Source organism: Candoia aspera, chromosome 14, assembly GCF_035149785.1.
Source record: "Candoia aspera isolate rCanAsp1 chromosome 14, rCanAsp1.hap2, whole genome shotgun sequence".
NCBI classification, from domain to species: domain Eukaryota; kingdom Metazoa; phylum Chordata; class Lepidosauria; order Squamata; family Boidae; genus Candoia; species Candoia aspera.
Window position 1 is genome coordinate 540,282 of NC_086166.1, and position 16,509 is coordinate 556,790.

At 56.3% G+C, this 16,509-nt stretch overlaps 1 protein-coding gene across 1 annotated transcript; it reads left to right on the plus strand.

Moving 5' to 3' along the window:
* The first annotated feature begins 390 nt into the window (after positions 1-390).
* On the plus strand, positions 391-15,541 carry TXNDC11 (thioredoxin domain containing 11). Its single transcript, XM_063314977.1, has 12 exons — positions 391-644; positions 1,863-2,079; positions 2,284-2,381; positions 2,959-3,088; positions 4,342-4,435; positions 6,147-6,259; positions 7,523-7,723; positions 8,653-9,412; positions 10,598-10,746; positions 11,323-11,432; positions 12,700-12,784; positions 14,615-15,541. Exons 1-12 carry the CDS (start codon positions 484-486, stop codon positions 15,233-15,235), a joined length of 2,739 nt encoding a protein of 912 aa, XP_063171047.1. The 5' UTR covers positions 391-483; the 3' UTR covers positions 15,236-15,541.
* Positions 15,542-16,509: the final 968 nt, after the last annotated feature.

Genomic DNA, 16,509 nt, shown 5'->3' on the forward strand with positions numbered 1-16,509 from the left:
TCAGGGTCCAATGCCTGCGCAGGCGCCTTCCCATTGGCTGAGAGGAGCTGGCCCACCCTTATAAAAGGCAGGCAGGCGGCCGGCCGGGCGCCACCCTCTGCCCAGTCCCCTCGGGCAGCGCGGGGGGGGGGGAAGGAGTCGGGGTCCCACCCAGGCCCGCGTAAGCCCGGCGCCACGCGGCCACTCCTCCCTCGGTTACTCGCTCAGAGCGCGCCCGAGGACGCTCACTTGCTCCCGGCCGGCAGGACGCCACGGCGAGGCCCCTAGACCCGATAGACTTGTCCGGGCGCGGAGGCTCGTCGCGGGCCATGGCGGCGGAGGCGGGCCCGAGGAGGCCGGGCGTCGCGCGCCCCCGCCCCGTCACGCCGTCATCGGGCGGGCCGGGAGACGTGGCGGCGCCTCGTTCGGCTTCCCGGCGAGGGCCCGACCCGGAGGCGCGCTCGGCCCCGCCTCGGGCAGGGAGGCCCGGCGGCCGGGGAGGGGATGTCGTCGGCCCGCGAAGGCCCCGCCGCCCCGCCGCCGCCCGCGCAGGAGAGCCCAGCGCGCCCCGCCGCCCCCCGCATGGCCCGGCGGCCCGAGCTGCTGTGCGGCGCGGCCGTGGTGCTGGGCTGCGCCTGCCTGGTGGCGCTGCGGGCCTCGTGCAGGTGAGCCGGGGCCCCGGGGGCCGCGTCGCTCGGGGGCCCGCGCGGAACTGAGCCCCGAGGCAGGCCCCGCATCGCCGGCCGAGAGGAAAGTGGCCGGGCCGGTCTCTGCCCGCTCGCCTGGCCTGGGGCCTGCAGGGGCTCCGCGGGGCGAGCAGGCGAGGCGTCCGGAGGGAGCAGGCCCGGGCGTCTGGAGGGCGGGTCGCTTTGGAGGGTGTCCGTGTGAGGCGGTGGACACGTGCAGGCAAAAAGGCATCCGCGGCTCGGGTGTGCGGAGAAGCTCGCTGGGAAACCGTGCTGGCTGCAGGCTGCGACAGGCGCGCGTCGGGCTCCGGGCAGGCTTGCCCTGCCACGTAATGCGTGACGCGCCCGAGTTTACTTTCGGAGCACATGGGAAAGGGAGAGCGGAGGGGTGGCGTGGCAGGTGGAGGTGGCTGAGAACGTATTTGCGGCCCCGGAGCCTTGTTTTTCGCGCGTAGGAAAGGGCTTGAACGCAAGGAACCGTTGAATGCCCCCGGAGGCCTGCTTGGATGCCGGCTAAGAGTACTTTGCGTGTGCGTGAACGTCAACGAATAGTACCCTGGTGCTTATAACGGAGACGCCTTTAAAAATAAGTGCAGGTTTCTCTCGGACTGCAAGTCCACCGTTTTCTCCACCATTTCAGTCACCACCATCCAGTTAAATCTGCGTTTAAAAACTTTTTGATAGCGTTTTTGGAATCAAGTGGGACAAATATCAGAAACTCAGGGAACACTGCTGGAAGAGTCCCACACTCCTCCAGCATTCCCTTTTGGAAAATCCAACGTGCAGGACCTAAAAATAGGGCTGTGGTCAGGAGAGTGGAATGGACTGTGTCTTCACAAGCCTTTGGGAGCTGCTTTTTCATAGGACGTTGTGTTGGACACCAACACAGCAGCTTTAAATTGAGGTCAGCAAATGTGGTGGCTCGGCACAGTTCGCAGCTCAGAGGCAGCCTCCTTCTAAGGTTACCTGATGGTGGGGCCCACCATGCTCTGCAGTTCAGCCGCTGGGCTTTTCCAGAGCCAAGAGTGGGCTTCCGTGGGCTGAAGCTGAAGGACTTTTTCCACAAGTGGACTGTGGACTGAGCAGCTGCTTGCACAAGTTCAGTTCTCCCTATTAGAAGGGAGAAGGTGCAGTTCTGTTGATCTCTGGTCTCTGAGTTTGTGATGCCTCTCCCCTTCTCTCTGCCCCCCCCCCCAGCCGTGCAAAAGATGTGACAATGCCTGCCAAGCTGCCGATCGGCTTCTTCTCTTCGACATCAGCAGTCCACGATCTTTTCCTTGGGCAGCTGGATCAAGCTGAGGACATCCGCCAGAGTTCAGAGATCACACTGTTTTTTTTCTACGCTCCTTGGTGCGGTCAGTCGGCCGCAGTGAGGGAAGAGATTGAGCACGTGGCAAAGAGCCTGGCGGATCAGGTAACAAAGGGTGGGCTGCGGTCAGCCACGGTCCCGTTCTCCAAACTTCTTTGCCTTGGATGGCTGCCAGTTTTGATTGCCTGCAGATCCTTTGAGGCTCTACCTGCAGCTCAGAAGCACGCTGGTTGCTGTGCAGGTCCAAGAAACGCTTTCTGAACCAGGCCGAACCTTTGCACTTGCATGTTTTGTGTTTTTCCCTGGTAGGTGATGTTTGTGGCCATCAACTGCTGGTGGAATCAAGGGAAATGCAGGAAGCAGAAGCATTTCTTCTACTTTCCCGTGATATACTTGTACCATCAGAGGTGAGAGCTTTGGTGAAGTGGATATTGGGGCTGCGATGGGGGGGAAAAAAATCACAGAGTGACAGTTGTGTTTTTAGAACGAATTAATCCTGACGGCCTGAGCAAAATAAAGAAGATGGTACTTGAAAGCAGGCACCAGGGAGGCTGTTTCCAGTTTCCTAACTCTCTGGTTTCACCCGTCACATCCTTTGTGTGCAGTGGCTATCATCAGCCTTTTCTGTAACGCTGCTCTGACTGGCTGCTTTTCCAGCTGTTTGTTCCACAGCTCTGACTCTGCCCTTCTGGGCTGGGCAGGGAGGTCCAGCAGGCTGAGAAAGGTGTCTGGGTGATGGTGGGCGAATCAAACCTGTGAGCAGTTTGCACAGTGATCTCTTGCCCAGCCAGGAGTTGTCTCTCTCTCTGCCTGAGACTGAAATTAAAGTGCTTTCCCATTTATATTAAACCCTTCCTTGACAGACCATCCTGGTCTTTGATGCTGACGTTTTGCTTTTGCCGGCTCCAGTGTTTCTCAGCGTAGGAATTTGATTTACATTGGCAGACAGACTTCTGACATGATTTACGTTTTCTTTAATGCCAGCTTTGGGCCCATTGAATACAAAGGCCCAATGAAAGCCGTTTACATTGAGGAATTTGTTCGTCGAGTGATGACTCCTCTCCTTTACGTCTCATCTCAATCCAAGCTGCAACAGTTCCTCTCCAATTATGAGGTAACCTGCTCGGCTTTTGGGGGTCACTGTGCCAGACCCCTCTGTTTGGGGCCTGTTGCTTTCAGGGGCTGTCCTATCACTCACTACCAAGAGCAGAGCAGTTTTCTTTTCAAGGTTCCTGAAGAGTCTGAATTTCTCATTGCAGCTTTTTAAAATTAAGAGGCCAGCTTACGTCTTTCCCAACTGGCTGAGTCTGTTTCTTTCTGGCAACATTTGGCAGAGGGTTGTGGCTCTGGAGGAGAGGTCAGCATCGACACACGATAAAACAACATTCTGAAATATCTGTTCCCCTCCTCAAGTCAGAAACCTACATCAACGAAGGTTGTTGCTGGATTGAAGCAGCTTATTAAATTAACAAAACACTTAGATTTGCATGCATTTTCAAAGCAGAAGTGTTAAACACAAGGATGTGTTTCCTTTGAAGTTTGGGGATGTTTTTGTACATCACAGCTCACAGCATCTCAGGAGCAACTTGTCTCTGTGCCCGCAAAGGGAAAGGTTTGTTTGCCGGCGGCTGTCTGCCTTCCTCCCCGGGTTTTGAAATTTTTTTTTAATGCGTTTCAAGATAGAACAATTAGATTAGGGCAAGAGAGGAAAAGCGGGGAACCACTGCCACTGGGGTGTTTCAGTTCCTGCTTCTATTTTTTTTGTTTCCACTTGCCCTTTTCTGTGATTCCTTGCCCCCCCCCCCCTGCCTTCTAGGGGTGGTTTGTGAATTTTCTCTGTTGCTCCAAGCCACAAGAGGGAGCCAGCTGGAAAGGCTGGAACGTCCCTGAGCGCAGGGGCTGATTCATTTTTCTGCCAGGTCTTTCCGGCTGCTTCTGCTCCCCCTCCCCAAAATAGGTTTGCCTGGTGACCGTCCTTGAGGCCTTCAGGAGCAGAGTCAGAGTTTAAACTTCCCCAAAACTCTTGCAAAGTTTAGGCGTTCTGTGGTCTTCTGCTGTATTGTGTGCCCTGCGCAGTTCTTGTTGTTTTTAAAGGTTGGATGTTTGCAGTCTACATTCCGGGTCTTAATTTGCACGCTGGTATTTTGCGCAAGGCAGAGTAGAAGGGTTTTAGATACCCCAAAGCCACCAAAGCCAACCCTTTCTCCACCAAAGTTGGCCTTGCCCGCTCTGGATGGCAGCGGCGAGTCTCCTGGGCAGTCCAGAGCGCCCGGCGAGGCTTGGAGTTGACCCAGCCGCATTCCCTGAGACATGGACTTGCCGCATTCATTTTGTCGTGCCCCTGACACTTCCTTGTGCCTTTTGCAGCCTGGCATCTTGGGATACTTTGAGTTCAACGCCTCCCCCCAGCCCCCGGGCTACTCGACGTTCTTCACTTCGGCGCTGCACTCGTTAAGCAAAGGTCAGTGAGGAGGTTGCCCACTCGCTGCTCAGGGCGCTCCCAACAGCTTGTTGCTTTCTGGCTTTTCCCTTTTGTCAGAAACGGTCAAGAATGTTCTTTATGGATTGGAAATGGTGTGAAAATGAGAGCAGTCCAAATAGTTGAGGAGGGCAGAGAAATTTGGGGGCTCTCATTTGGAAGAGGAAATAAATGGTGAAGGAAAGAGAAAAAGGTGATGTACACGCGTAAAATAAGGATGTGAAATGAAGCTGGCAAGGGAGAAATTTCTCTTACATCAAGGGCCAGGGTGGTCTTGAAGGAAGATGAACGGTGTGAGGGGTGAGGGTGGGATTCAGGAATTCCCAGTGGAGGGAAGGAAGAAGTTCCCTTGCACAAGGCCCACCACAGCGGGCAGCTCCGTTGCGCTGGGCAGAGCTCCTGTGTCTTCCCGCCACCCGCAGCAGTTGCTTCGCGGGGAAGAGCTTTCTGGGCCAAAGCAAGCAGAAGTCTGCCAGTGGGGTGGGAAGGAGGGCAGGGCTAGGGACTTGGGCTCGTAGGACACGGTATTGTCGATCTGGACAAGCCAGGTTCAGATTTCCACCTCAGGTGACCTTGGGCATGACTTGTCTCAGGAGGACAATTGGATATTAATGCAGACAGCGAGTGAGGGTTGCTCCGCGTAATGCCTGGCGACCAAGATGGCATGGCTTTCCCTCCGTCCCACTGCCGTGAGCTTAGGAACATTCTTCAAAGGCCTTCCGAATCCGGCCTCCTGTTTCTGCGGCCTTCACCCCCCGCAGCCGTCCAGGTCCGTCTGGGGAGAGCAGCGGCCTTTCCCACAGTTAGTCCCCCGTGGAGAGAGCGCCTTTCTTGCCAGCCTGTTCTCGGCCGGTTGGGAGAGGGACCATCTGGAGATCCCGGCTTCTGAGTCGTGCTCGTGGGCTGGATCTGCCGGTGGGAAGAACCAAGCCAGAGCAATGGGGCTTTGGGGCCAGGCCAGCCTATTTTGCCCTTCCGGCCTAGCAGGATGTTCAGAGACACCTCCGTCCTGTGGAGTCCCCTTCTGGGCTGGCTTTGAACCCTCTCCCAGAAACGCTGCCAGGCTCCGGAGCTCGCTGGTCCAAGGGTCCTTCTCTTGTGCAGCTCCCCCTGCCCCTGTGCTCGGATCCTCTCACCTGGGGACACCCTTCTCTCGAGTTTGTCCCTGGGTGCCTGGGGAACCCAGCAAGAGCAGCTGTGCCACGTCAGGCCGCGTCACAGAGGAGGCGGATGTCACTTTCAAGGAGATGCCATTTTCTGGTCTCCATGGCAACAGAAGCAGCTGCTTCTCAGGCTGACAAAGAGTACAGCTGGATGCTCGCTCCTGGGGCATCCTGCCCCCAAGCGATCAGGGCAAGGGAAGGACTGCCTAGGTTTTCCCCAGCAACGTCCTTTGGGCGCCCAGTGGGGTCTGAACTCCTGTGAGCTCTTCCTGTTTCCCTGGCAACTGGATATCAGAGTCTGGAAGGTCGAGGCCGCAGGCCAGGAAGCCGCACACTCCTAGAAGAGGTTCGGCTAGTGGAGGCCTTCTGCACTAGAAGCCAATTGGGGAGGTGGTCAGAGAAAGCAGAAGGTGGACAGTCGGTGTTTGTGGGTGCATTTATTTTCCAAAGGTCTTCTTCCTGCTGGGTGGGCTCCTGGGAAGTAGCACAGCTGTTGTTTTGCTTACGGGATCCCTGATGTACTCTTCCAGATTATCTCGGAACCATTCGCTTTGGTGTGATCACAGACAGGCTGCTTGCAAAGGAAATCGCGCTGACCGACTCGGGGAGCATCTACTTGCACAGACATGTCAACGTGTCACTTGTGAGTAGCGCCCTTCCCTGCTGGCATCCCAAAAGCAAGCTAGCGCCGCTCAAGTTGTCCAGGAGGGTTCTTCCTGCTCGGCCCTCACCCACAAGCCTGGCCCTGGCCCCGGATCACCCCTTGATTTGGGGAGCAGAAGGGGGTGTCTGGTGAAAGAAGCAAACCTGTTTCTCTGGAGGGGGTCGAGGTCAGCGTGGTTTGCATCCAAGGCAGGCAGAGCTTTTAGCCGAAATATTAAATGAATATAGCGGAAGGCGTTTTGTTGCTTGTGCTGCTCAAGTGTTTGCGTTGGGAGTCAGACTTCCTGGCTGGCCCCTTCCCTTACCCGCCAAGCAGGAACATGTGCAGCCAGGGCCACGTGCTCTCACCTGTTCTGCAGGGATGAGGTACCTCCCAAGGAGGCAGGGCCAGGTGGAACAGGAGGTGGGCCTCTGGAAGGGGTTTTCCGCTCACCTCTCCCAGTCCAGCATTGCAGAAGTGGTGCTACAGATGAAGGAAACCACGTAGTCCCCAGGCCCGTAGGATAACATTGTCTGTGGGTAAAGACAGCTGAGTGACTTCCGAGTAAAAAGGCCAAGCCCTAAAATGCTTCTGGAGAAGCAAGTCCTGTTTTTTGCCATGTTTTGAGTGGACCTGATAGCAAAGCAGGCGGCTTTCAAACCGGTTTTTTCCTCTGCAGCTTAATCCACGCGCAGTGAGTAAAAACCCAAATATGCAGACCTATCTAGATTTTCTGCTTGTTCTGCATTACCAGACTTTTCTCTGGACTCTACTGTGTGCAGTCAAGCTCTAGAACAAGGGTAGAATCAGCTTGAAAACACAAAGCAATCTGGGATTAGCTCATTCTTAAAATCGGCTCAGCTCCTGGGGCATTAAATGGGATTTTGTTGGGCCTTTTCTGGGCCACAGCAGTGGCCCCAGGATTTTCCCCCTTTCTAGCTTAGGCCCCCCTTTTGGAGATGTGTCAGGCAGGATCTCTTGGAGGCAGGGGATCTGCTTGCCAAGCGGAAGAGCTCTTTTTGGAGCCAGGCTGGGGATTGACCAGTTCCTTGCATCAAGTGGAAAAAGTCTTCCTTCCCAGGTGGCATCCTGGCTCAGTTTGTTTGGAGTCCTTTCAGGGGCTTCCAAGAACTGGCCTGGGGTCCAGTGTCTAGGAGGGTGGAAGCCTCTGCTGAGGGCTCATCTGCATCCCCTCAGGCGATCAGTCGCTCGTACTGCCGGCTTGCTTGTGTTGCCCAAGAACTGACTTCCCTCTCGTTCCAGCTCTATCCCCACGAAACCATGAACTTCACTGCCGAAAACGTTTGGAAGTGGGCCCTGGAGAACCGGGAGATGTTCCTCCGCTGGCTGAGACCCCACGGGGGGAAGAGTCTGTTGCTGTACAATGAGCTGAAGAAGGGACCGGCCCTTTTTCTCTTCCTCCCCTTTGACCCCTTGGCCAAAATCCACCCTCTCCTGGACGAGGTGAGCTCATGCCGACTTGACGGTGCTCACAGGCCGCTTCCGGCCAGGCCCTCCTTCTCAGCCCAGCCCACCTCAGAGGAAAGCGAGACATTAGTGTTACCAGCTGATCCCCTGCCCGGGCCAAACAGAGGAGTTGCTGGTCCTCTCCAGACCCCAGGCTCTTGGCCCGGGTGAGACTTTGCTGGCCGGCGGGCAGCACAGCTCCTCGTCCTCCTGCCTCATGCATGCAAGAGACTTGGGTCCTTGTGGGACTCGGTCCTGTGCGCGCTTGTTCGGCCGGCTTTCCTTCTGGGTCTTCCAAGGCATCTGTCCCGATTGAATCCCATCTACTCTTGGCCTGGCTGGACCACCTGACTTTCCCCAGGGACGCCCAAGGCGACTTCGTTCCCAAGGGGACCGGCGCTGCCTCCAAGCCGCAAGCCGTCCAGGCAGCCCTGTGCTACGCAGCTCCTCGGGGTCCTCTGGGGAAGCCGGGCTGGAAGCTGATTGGGGGAGCTCTGCTCGCTTTGCAGGCACTCTGCGAGGGCCGAGCCTGAGTTACGGGAGACGCGGGGCAACCTCTTTGGCCCCCCTCGCTCCGGCCCCTGCGGGCACAGCTGCCCCTCCTTGGTCTTGTGCTCCAGGCTGTGTCACCCTTGGGGGAGCAGCAGCCCAGAAGGCCTCTTGATGGGGCCAGCGCAGGCTTTTGGGTCCCAGCTGCTTTTCGGCTGAGCCTCCCAGAACAGGCCCAGGGAGAAGGAGGCCTGTGGCAGTTGCTGGTCAGCTTAGCCGCCCTCTGCAGTCTTAGGTTGGAAAACCTTCCGGCGATTGGCCCACTGTGGCGCTGTGGCTCGGCCATGGTTGCCTCTTGGTCCCAGTGCTGCACCTGCTGTAACGGAGTATCCCAGCAGGAGCACAGCCATGGTTTGGTGTTCTTTTGTTTCCCCTAGATTTCCGAACTGGCCTTAGAATACAAGCGCTGCAACAGAAGTCACGGGGGGGACGTGGATCCCCGGCGGCTGCAAGGAGATCTCTTGGCTGTAGGCCCTCGCCTCCTGGGGACCAAAACCGTCCCTGACACTGGCCCCCCTTGCTGCAACACAGTGCTGCTGCCTGCCCAGTGGCACGGCCTGTCCCGGACCCACAATGTCTGCGAGCTGTGCGTCGACCAGACCAGCGGGGTCCGGCCCAGCCCCCTGGTCCGCTTGCACTGCAACTTTGTGGACATCAAGGTGGCCGTGGACTTGTTCTACCTCAAGGAGCAAACCTTTTTCCACGTCGTGTCGAAGACCGTCTCCTCGTGCAGCAACTTCCTCAGTTTCTATAGCCCTTTCAGCTACTACACCGCGTGCTGCAGGACAGTGAGAGGGGACCGGCTGAATTTGGTCAACTCTGGAAAGACGTTTTTCCATCCGCTGGAAGTAGGCCTGGCTCCCCAGGGAAAGAGCTGGAGAGAAGACCCCCCCCACTCTATTCCTCACATTGAGGAGGGGGCTGGCCTCCTGGGCTCTGCCCTGGCTGGTCTGAGCTGCAGGACCAACAAGACTTTGAACCTGTACCTGCTGGATTCAAACCTCTTCTGGATCTACGCGGAGAGGCTGGGCGCCTCTCGGTCTCCTCCCATGAAGGAATTTGCTGCCATCGTGGACCTCAGAGAAGAGGTGCACTACGTCCTGGGCCAGAAACAGGCCCTCTTGAGGTCCAGCCTCGGTACGGCCCACTTCTGCCCTGCCGGTTCCCCTTTGCGGCAGAGGGGTGGGAGAAAGAACGGCAGCCGGGTTTCACTCAGAAGAGGACACCGTTTCTCTCCAGCTTCTTGGCTCCTTTCCTTCCCACCTTTCAGGCCATGCTTTGTCCCACACAGATTCAGAGTAGGTTACAAGGAACCAAATCTGATCTGTCGGGCCAGGCACGGGCTAGCTGCTGCTGGGGATGTTTTTGACCTGGGCCTCCAAAGGAAGGGGCCGTGTCATCTCAAGGGTTCCTCCCACTGCTGCAGCATCATAGCCAGAGAGCCACGCTCTGGTTGCACGCGGCCTCCGGGCCAGGCCTGGCTGGGTGTCATCCGGTGTGTCTGCCTGGGGTCCTAGGCTGGCGCTGGCTGCCAGGAACGTGGCCTGCCTTGTGGCGGTGCCTGTCTTCTGCTCCCTCTGCGGCCCGCTTGGCTTCCTTCCCCAGGACGGGTGGGGGGAGCAGCTCTTTGGGCTTCAGCATTTCTGGGCATTACAACCACCAGTTCGGGCCTCCTTTTTTAATCTCTTTCATTATTTTTACTTCTTTGTCATTAGGTGCCTTGCAGGGGGGAGGAGAGGGGAGAATCCCGTTTGTGGGTCGATAAGGCAGAGGAGAACCATTTTAATGCATTCTCGTTTATTGTGCCAGCCCTTGCTCTGCCTGAAAAATAGCACACAAATAGCACACCCTGAGTTCGTAATAGAACAGAAGGAAGAAACAAAATGCGATACACGTGTTTGCGGGAACAGTGGAAGCGTGCCAGGCGTGGCCAAATTCGGTCAATTGCAAGCCGTTCTAGCAAATAGTAGGGAGGCGCTTTCCCCCCTGCATGCTGACCCTGGCCTAGGCATTGCCAATCCCACTCTGCCAGAGACTCTCTCAAGAGGTTCAGTTTTTTCTTAGCTACAAACCTTTTTGCTTTCTGAAAATTCAAGGCTCTGAAGTGAAGCCTTCACCTGGTACTAAATTGGTGCTGGTGGAAACCAAACCACACTGCCCCCACGCTAGCTGATGATAAAAGCCTCTTGCGTCTTTCGCCGTGAAATAACCGTGGACGTCAGCTGGCCCCACTGAGGGCGGAAATGGCTTTTCAACTCCCGATCTTGCTGCTTTGTCAGCAGATCTGGAATGCCCAGCTGACTTCCCGCCTCTTGCTTTCAGAAACCTTCATCCAAAACTACAGTGTTCTGTACAGTCCCTTGAAAAGGCATCTTGTCGGTGACCCAAGGCCCGGACAGGCTCGTGCGCGGCACATCGTTCAAGAAATCACCACCAGCACTTTCCACGAGCTGGTCTTAAGGAGTCCAAAGGTAACGCTGGCATTGTGCCCACGGCTTGTTTCGGGCGCTGCTTTGCATCCCAGCTATCCTGGGCAGCTTCCCATTTTTACCTTGGAAAATGCCAACGCTTTTAGGGGAGAAACAGCCACATCTGAAGACGGGACAGGATGGGACAGGGAAGTGGGAAGAGGAGGTTGGGGCAGGTCTAGGCTGTTCTGCTGTCTAGCTGTGGCTGCGAAATGTAGAACTGGAGGTTTAACTTCCCCAGCCCGATGGTGTCGGCCCTGTGGGATAGAGCCCCATAATCCCTAGCCAGCACTGCTAGAGGTTGGGAAAGTTGCCAGGCCAGTCTTGCCATGCAGTTCCAGCTCAGGGGCTTGCGTTTCGGAAAGCAGAGGAGGACGGGCGCCGCCGGGCAAAGACGCCTGGGGACACTGCCCCTAACGCTGCCTCTGCACACCCAAGAAAGGGCCCCGAGAGGAGAGGGTTTCTCCACGGATTTGCGGATGTCTTTTAATAAGCGGAGACGGGGGCTCTTCCTTTGCCCTCTCCCAAGCCTTCAGAGGCAGCCCAAGCATCTTCTGACCGCCCTCCCCCCCCCAACAGGCTGTCCTGCTGCTCTATTACGCCCCGTGGTGCGGCTTCTGCGCATCTCTTGGCCACGTCTTCATCCAGCTGGCCCGGATTCTGCCCCCCCAGCACTTCATTGTGGCAAGGTAGGCCAGCCCGTCCTTCATGCTCTTCAGGCCCCAGCAGGGTCATTTCCTAGCCCCAAAGGGGGGGCACCTCACCCACACCAGACGCAGCTTTGCGGCTGTCGGTGCCATTGGGGGGGCACGCAAAAGCTGGAGCACAGGAACCTTGGAGAGCACAGGCAGATGGGGGGGTGTCTGGCTCTTCCGCCTCCCGCTGGGACCCCTCGTGGCTGTTCTGGCCAAGTTCCGACTTAGAGACTGCAGGAGAAGAAATGTTGGGGGCCTCCCTCAGAAACGTCTCCCCGGGGATCCCTCCACCTCCCTGTCCTCTCATGGCTGTCTGGGGGGGAGGGTTTCCTGTTGATGGATGGTAAGGGGACGCCACCGGCCGTGCCCCCCATCACATGTGCTCTGTGGGCGCTCAGTGGCTGGAGGAGAGGAGGGGGCACAACTCGCGCAGCAGCAGGGCTCAGATAGGACTGCGGGGCAGCTGGTGCATTTTGAGCATTGCACTTTCCGAAGCTGCTCAGCAGTTAGCGAAACGGGCTGTCTCCTCCCCAGCCCCAAATTTAACTTGTTCTCCCACCTGATTCCCAAGATAAGGAATGACCCGTCTCCATCACCTCCGTTACTGTCAGTGTTCCGGGTTCATTCCAGGGGCCGCCTGCTCCTGGGGGCCCCGCTTCCTGGAGCAGGAAAAGGGAGCCCTTGGGACATCCACTTAGAACTGGGCTGACCGAGAGCAGCGCCTGCGAAATGGGCTGGAGAGGCCGACGGTTCAGGGAACGACTCGCGTCCAGCCAGGAAAGGGCCTTAGGTTCATCCCAAAAGCCTTGGGGGTGGGGGGGACAAGCAAGAATGACACATCCCGCCAGACCAATCCGTTATAAAAGGAACAAACTAAGGACCCAGTTTACTCCTCCGTGCGCGTGAGAGTCTTTGGTGCTGCTTGAGAGACTGTGATTCGAATGCACTTTAAAGTTTTTCTCTCCTGTTGCTTTGCTCAACTTTGCCAGGTGTACCTGATATTTCCTGGCATCTTCTCTGTGATTTGAATGCCGCAACAACAAATCCTGATCCTTTAAAATCCAAACAAAGCGGTTTTCACGTGCCAGAGGTTTTGAGCAGATCCGGCTTATGCTTAGCCTGGCCACTCTGCCTCTGCCCAAAAGACCAGCTTCTCAGCCTTGAGCCTGCAGCCATTCCCTTGAAATGCTGGGCTCTTCCGGGTGCCTTTGTGCCGAACCGCCCAGCTTGTTATGCTGTGTGTGTTTCTCTGTTTTGATAGGATCGACGTTTCTCAGAATGATCTCCCCTGGGAATTCATGACGGACCACCTGCCCAACGTTCTGTTTTTTCCTCATGATCGGCAAGTAGCAAATTCTTCTACATCTGGATTGTGACGTTTTCATAAAATATATGCACAATATAAGAAGGAAACTTAATTGCAATAGTGCTGTGTTAAGTCTCATTAAAAGTAAAAGCAGCCTTGATCCTAAGAGGAAAAACGTACTGCAATTGTGCAAGCATGGTAACTGAAGATAAAATAACGTAGGCTCCTGTGTTCTTGAGAATTCATGAAAACTCTATAGTTTGCACCCTACTTTTGTAAATCATTAGCAAAAATACTATTTTTTTTCAGACAGCAGAACCTCAATGCAACCTGAAAGGGCTGCCTGCTTAAAAGCAACACTTGTGGGGTGTGGGGTGGTGCCTCCAAGTTAGCGCTGACTCCTGGAGGCTGCCTGGACAAGTCCCTGCAGTTTTCTTGGCAAGATTTTTGAAGTGTTTTGCCATAGCCTCCTTCCTGGGGTTGAGAGGGAGTGACTAGCCCAAGGTCCTCCAGCTGGCTTCATGCCTAAGGCAGGACTAGAACTCACAGTCTCCCAGTTTCTAGGCCGGTGCCTTAACCACAACACCAAGCTGGCTTTCAAAGCCCCTACTGGTCTGGATATCAAGAGGGAGCCTCTCACCTTATTCTTTGTGATTGGTCATAATCAGCCATAGCCACATTGCAAAGTAGGTGTGTGATTTCCCTTCTCCAGTGATGTGGGGCTGAGATTAAGTTGATGAGCAGGTTGCCCAGGGTGGAATTGGAAGCGGGGGTTTCCTGGTTCAGCTTTTTCCCACCCCCAAGCGTTATCAAACAGTGATATTTTAAAAGAAGGGTTCCCTACATGAAGTCTGCAACTCAAGCTGCAGGATCAAAACCTTTTCTAATCCACTTGTTCCATGGAGAACACAGGCAAGCCTGGGGGCCAGGGGCTTCTCCCCCTCTGCCCTTTACCGTAATCGGAAGTGCTCTTGGGGCGGGGTGGGGGGAATGCTGGCTGAAGTTCAGCTACAATTAATTTAATTGTTGCTTTTGTTGCCTTGGAAGAAAAGAATGCAGCGAATGCTGGCCCACTTGTCTCCACTTGTGTTTTGCATTGCACCTTGGTGTTGATCCTGGCCTCATGTGTCTTAGGAGCAGCCTATAAAGCTTCAAGGGCTGGGCCGCTTGGATTTGGTCCAGGCCCCCAAATGTCCAAAGAATAGGGCCGATGCACCTGGACCCATCAGAATCACATTCCTGTTTTGCCTTCAGTTTTGGAAATCAGGCCGGGAAAGTTCACTCGGTTGGGAAGCACTGTGGGCCCTGCAAAGCTGTAAGGAGCCCTGGGCCAGCGAAACTGCAGCTGGGCCTGAGAGTTGGGATCTAGGGCTTGCCAGCTGGGGACCTTGGCTCAGGAGCTGGGTGGGAAGAAAGAAAAGCTGCCACTCTAGTGGTTTTCTCAGGAGCGTGATTTCGCTGCTGCTGCTGCCGCCCAGAGCCGGTATTTCTTGCCCGTCTGCTTCTGGGATAGAAACTGGCGGAGCAGCGCAGATTCCGCCCCACTGTCTTCTGACTCTTGGCTGGATCCGTGGGAGCCTTATAGTGGCCACTGGGATCAACACGAAAGGCCAGACTTGCCCTAAGCTGGGGGTCCCTTCTGCCCTCCCCTCCCCACCTAATCATAACCCCCAGTGCTAGAGCCACCTGCAGAAACGTTCCCCGCAGAAACCTGGGGAGATGCTGTTGGGATGGGACTGTCAGAAAATTAAGTCAAGCTTCCTCCTCCATGGGGTGCTTTTAGAAGCCTCCTCCGCGCAGAGCAGGCATCTTAACGCTGTCACCCCCTGCCCCCAGCGAGGCTCACCCCTCTCTCCGCTCTCCTAGGAAGGGCCAGAGCACAAAGTTCCCAGCTGCTTCCCTGATCAGCGTGCCCAACCTCCTGAAATTCGTCCTCTGCCACTCCAGCCCACCCAGCCTGGCCACAGCCTGGGGGTCTGGCCTCAACAGTGGCCTCTGGCGGGAGACCGTCCTCCAGCAGGCGCGCATCGCCCGCCTGGAAAGCGAGATCGAGATGCTGAAGGCAGAGATCCGGGCCCTCCACCGGGCCCAGGCCCAGCTGCAGGGCCAGCTTTCCGACGCCCGGCGTGAGAGTCGGCGGCTCCAGCAAGAGGCGCACGCCCTGAGGGAGCAGCAGAGCCGCCAGGAGCAGCTGCAGGGGCTGTGTGGCTGGAAGACGTGGCAGCTGGGGGGCACCGCGGAGAAGCTGCAGGATTTGGCCGACGCCTCGGAGACCCTCCTGGCCGAGAACGCCCTCCTCAAGGCCCTGCTGGCCTCTGCAGAGAGACGCCTGGCAGCGGAGCCGAGCCCAGAGCGTGGACTTCCCCGTGAGGAGGCTGCCGGCCTTCCCACCCCGGGGCACGATCGCTTCCCCCAGGTGGAAGAGGAGGGGGCCGCTCCCCTTGACGGCAGGATCCCCACGGAGCACAGCAAAGAGAACTGGACCGAGTAGCTCCACTGAGCCTGGACGGATGAAGCTCAGTCCGAACTGCAGGGAAGACCTTTGTGCAAACTTTATTGAAATGTCATTAGAAAGCCCCCCCCCCTTTGCTGGACTGGAAAAATCAAAGTATTTTTTTTACTGAGTTATGGACCCAGATTGACAGGTCTTGGGATCTGTGAGATTGACGAATTGCAGGGATTGTTCTTTGCACTTTAAAATTGCACTAATTTGATAGCTTTTGTATCAATCTAACCTAAATTAAACCATTTGGGGGGTAGCAGTCTGAGGCTTCTCTTCCCCCACCCACAAACAAGGCTACGTTAGTTTACTCCATCAGTGGGTTTCTTTCTTCAGCTTAAAATCAGATGCCCGATTTATGCAAAACATTCAACCTGGTTACCTTCAAGAATTTTGTTTACAGAACTTTCGGGACCCTTCAGGGAGGCATTAATTGGTAAGATTAAGGGGTGGGGGGAGTAAGAGTTTCAGTCCCTCCTCCGTGCCGCCCAAGGCGCACAGCCCTTTTTGCCAGGAGAGCCTCCCATGTGCTTGGCCCGCTCTGGGACGGTGAAATGGCCGGGGCTGGGCGAGAGGCTGTCGGTGGCCGACCAACTCTCCTGCAGCCAGGGAGACTGGATGGGGAACACCGGTGTGCCTGGGGGCCACCAAGTGGCTAGCCGAGAGCGGAGGAGGGGGACCTCCGATCAAAGGCTGTGCAAGACCCTCTTGGGGGCCTCTCTAGCTCGTTTGGGTATTGCATTTCAGCAGCTGATTTCCAGAACAGCCAGTCAGAGGGACTGAAGTGGGGGATTCTGAGCTTTTCCTCTTGCTGAGCAAACATCGGGGAAAGTTGGGGCATGAGGGTCCACTGGCAGCCAACTGCTTAGGAAAAAGTGAGAAACAAAGGGCCCCTGGTTTTGAGAAAGAAACTAAAAGCACATGTGGAAATCTGAAAGGTCAAAGAAGCCAGAGTGACAAACACTTGAGGGAAAAGCTCTCCCTCACGCTTGGCTGGATATTCACAGAAGCCTCTCGTTGAAGAAAGCCGTCTATCTACAACAAGTCACTGAGACCGCACATCAGATGCACATGCGCGAAGTACCCTGCCCGCCAGGGTGGGGAGGGCCGGTCACAGAAATGCTTCGCGGCCCTCTTGCCGCACACGCCGGGGGGGGGCGCACGCCTGCCGCCAGCCCCCCAGCAGCCTTCAGACTGCCTCACAATGAAAGCAGTCGTCACTGGCTGCGGCGGTGGCTGCTTTTGGCAATCAGAAACAGCGGTTC

What these genes read in the sequence shown, in the direction of transcription:
- TXNDC11 (XM_063314977.1), top strand. Translation starts at nt 484, where the DNA reads ATGTCGTCGGCCCGCGAAGGCCCCGCCGCCCCGCCGCCGCCCGCGCAG. An exon ending in GCGCTGCGGGCCTCGTGCAG is followed by an intron (nt 645 to 1,862) that starts GTGAGCCGGGGC and finishes CCCCCCCCCCAG; the next exon opens with CCGTGCAAAAGATGTGACAA. An exon ending in TTTTTCCTCATGATCGGCAA is followed by an intron (nt 12,785 to 14,614) that starts GTAGCAAATTCT and finishes TCTCCTAGGAAG; the next exon opens with GGCCAGAGCACAAAGTTCCC.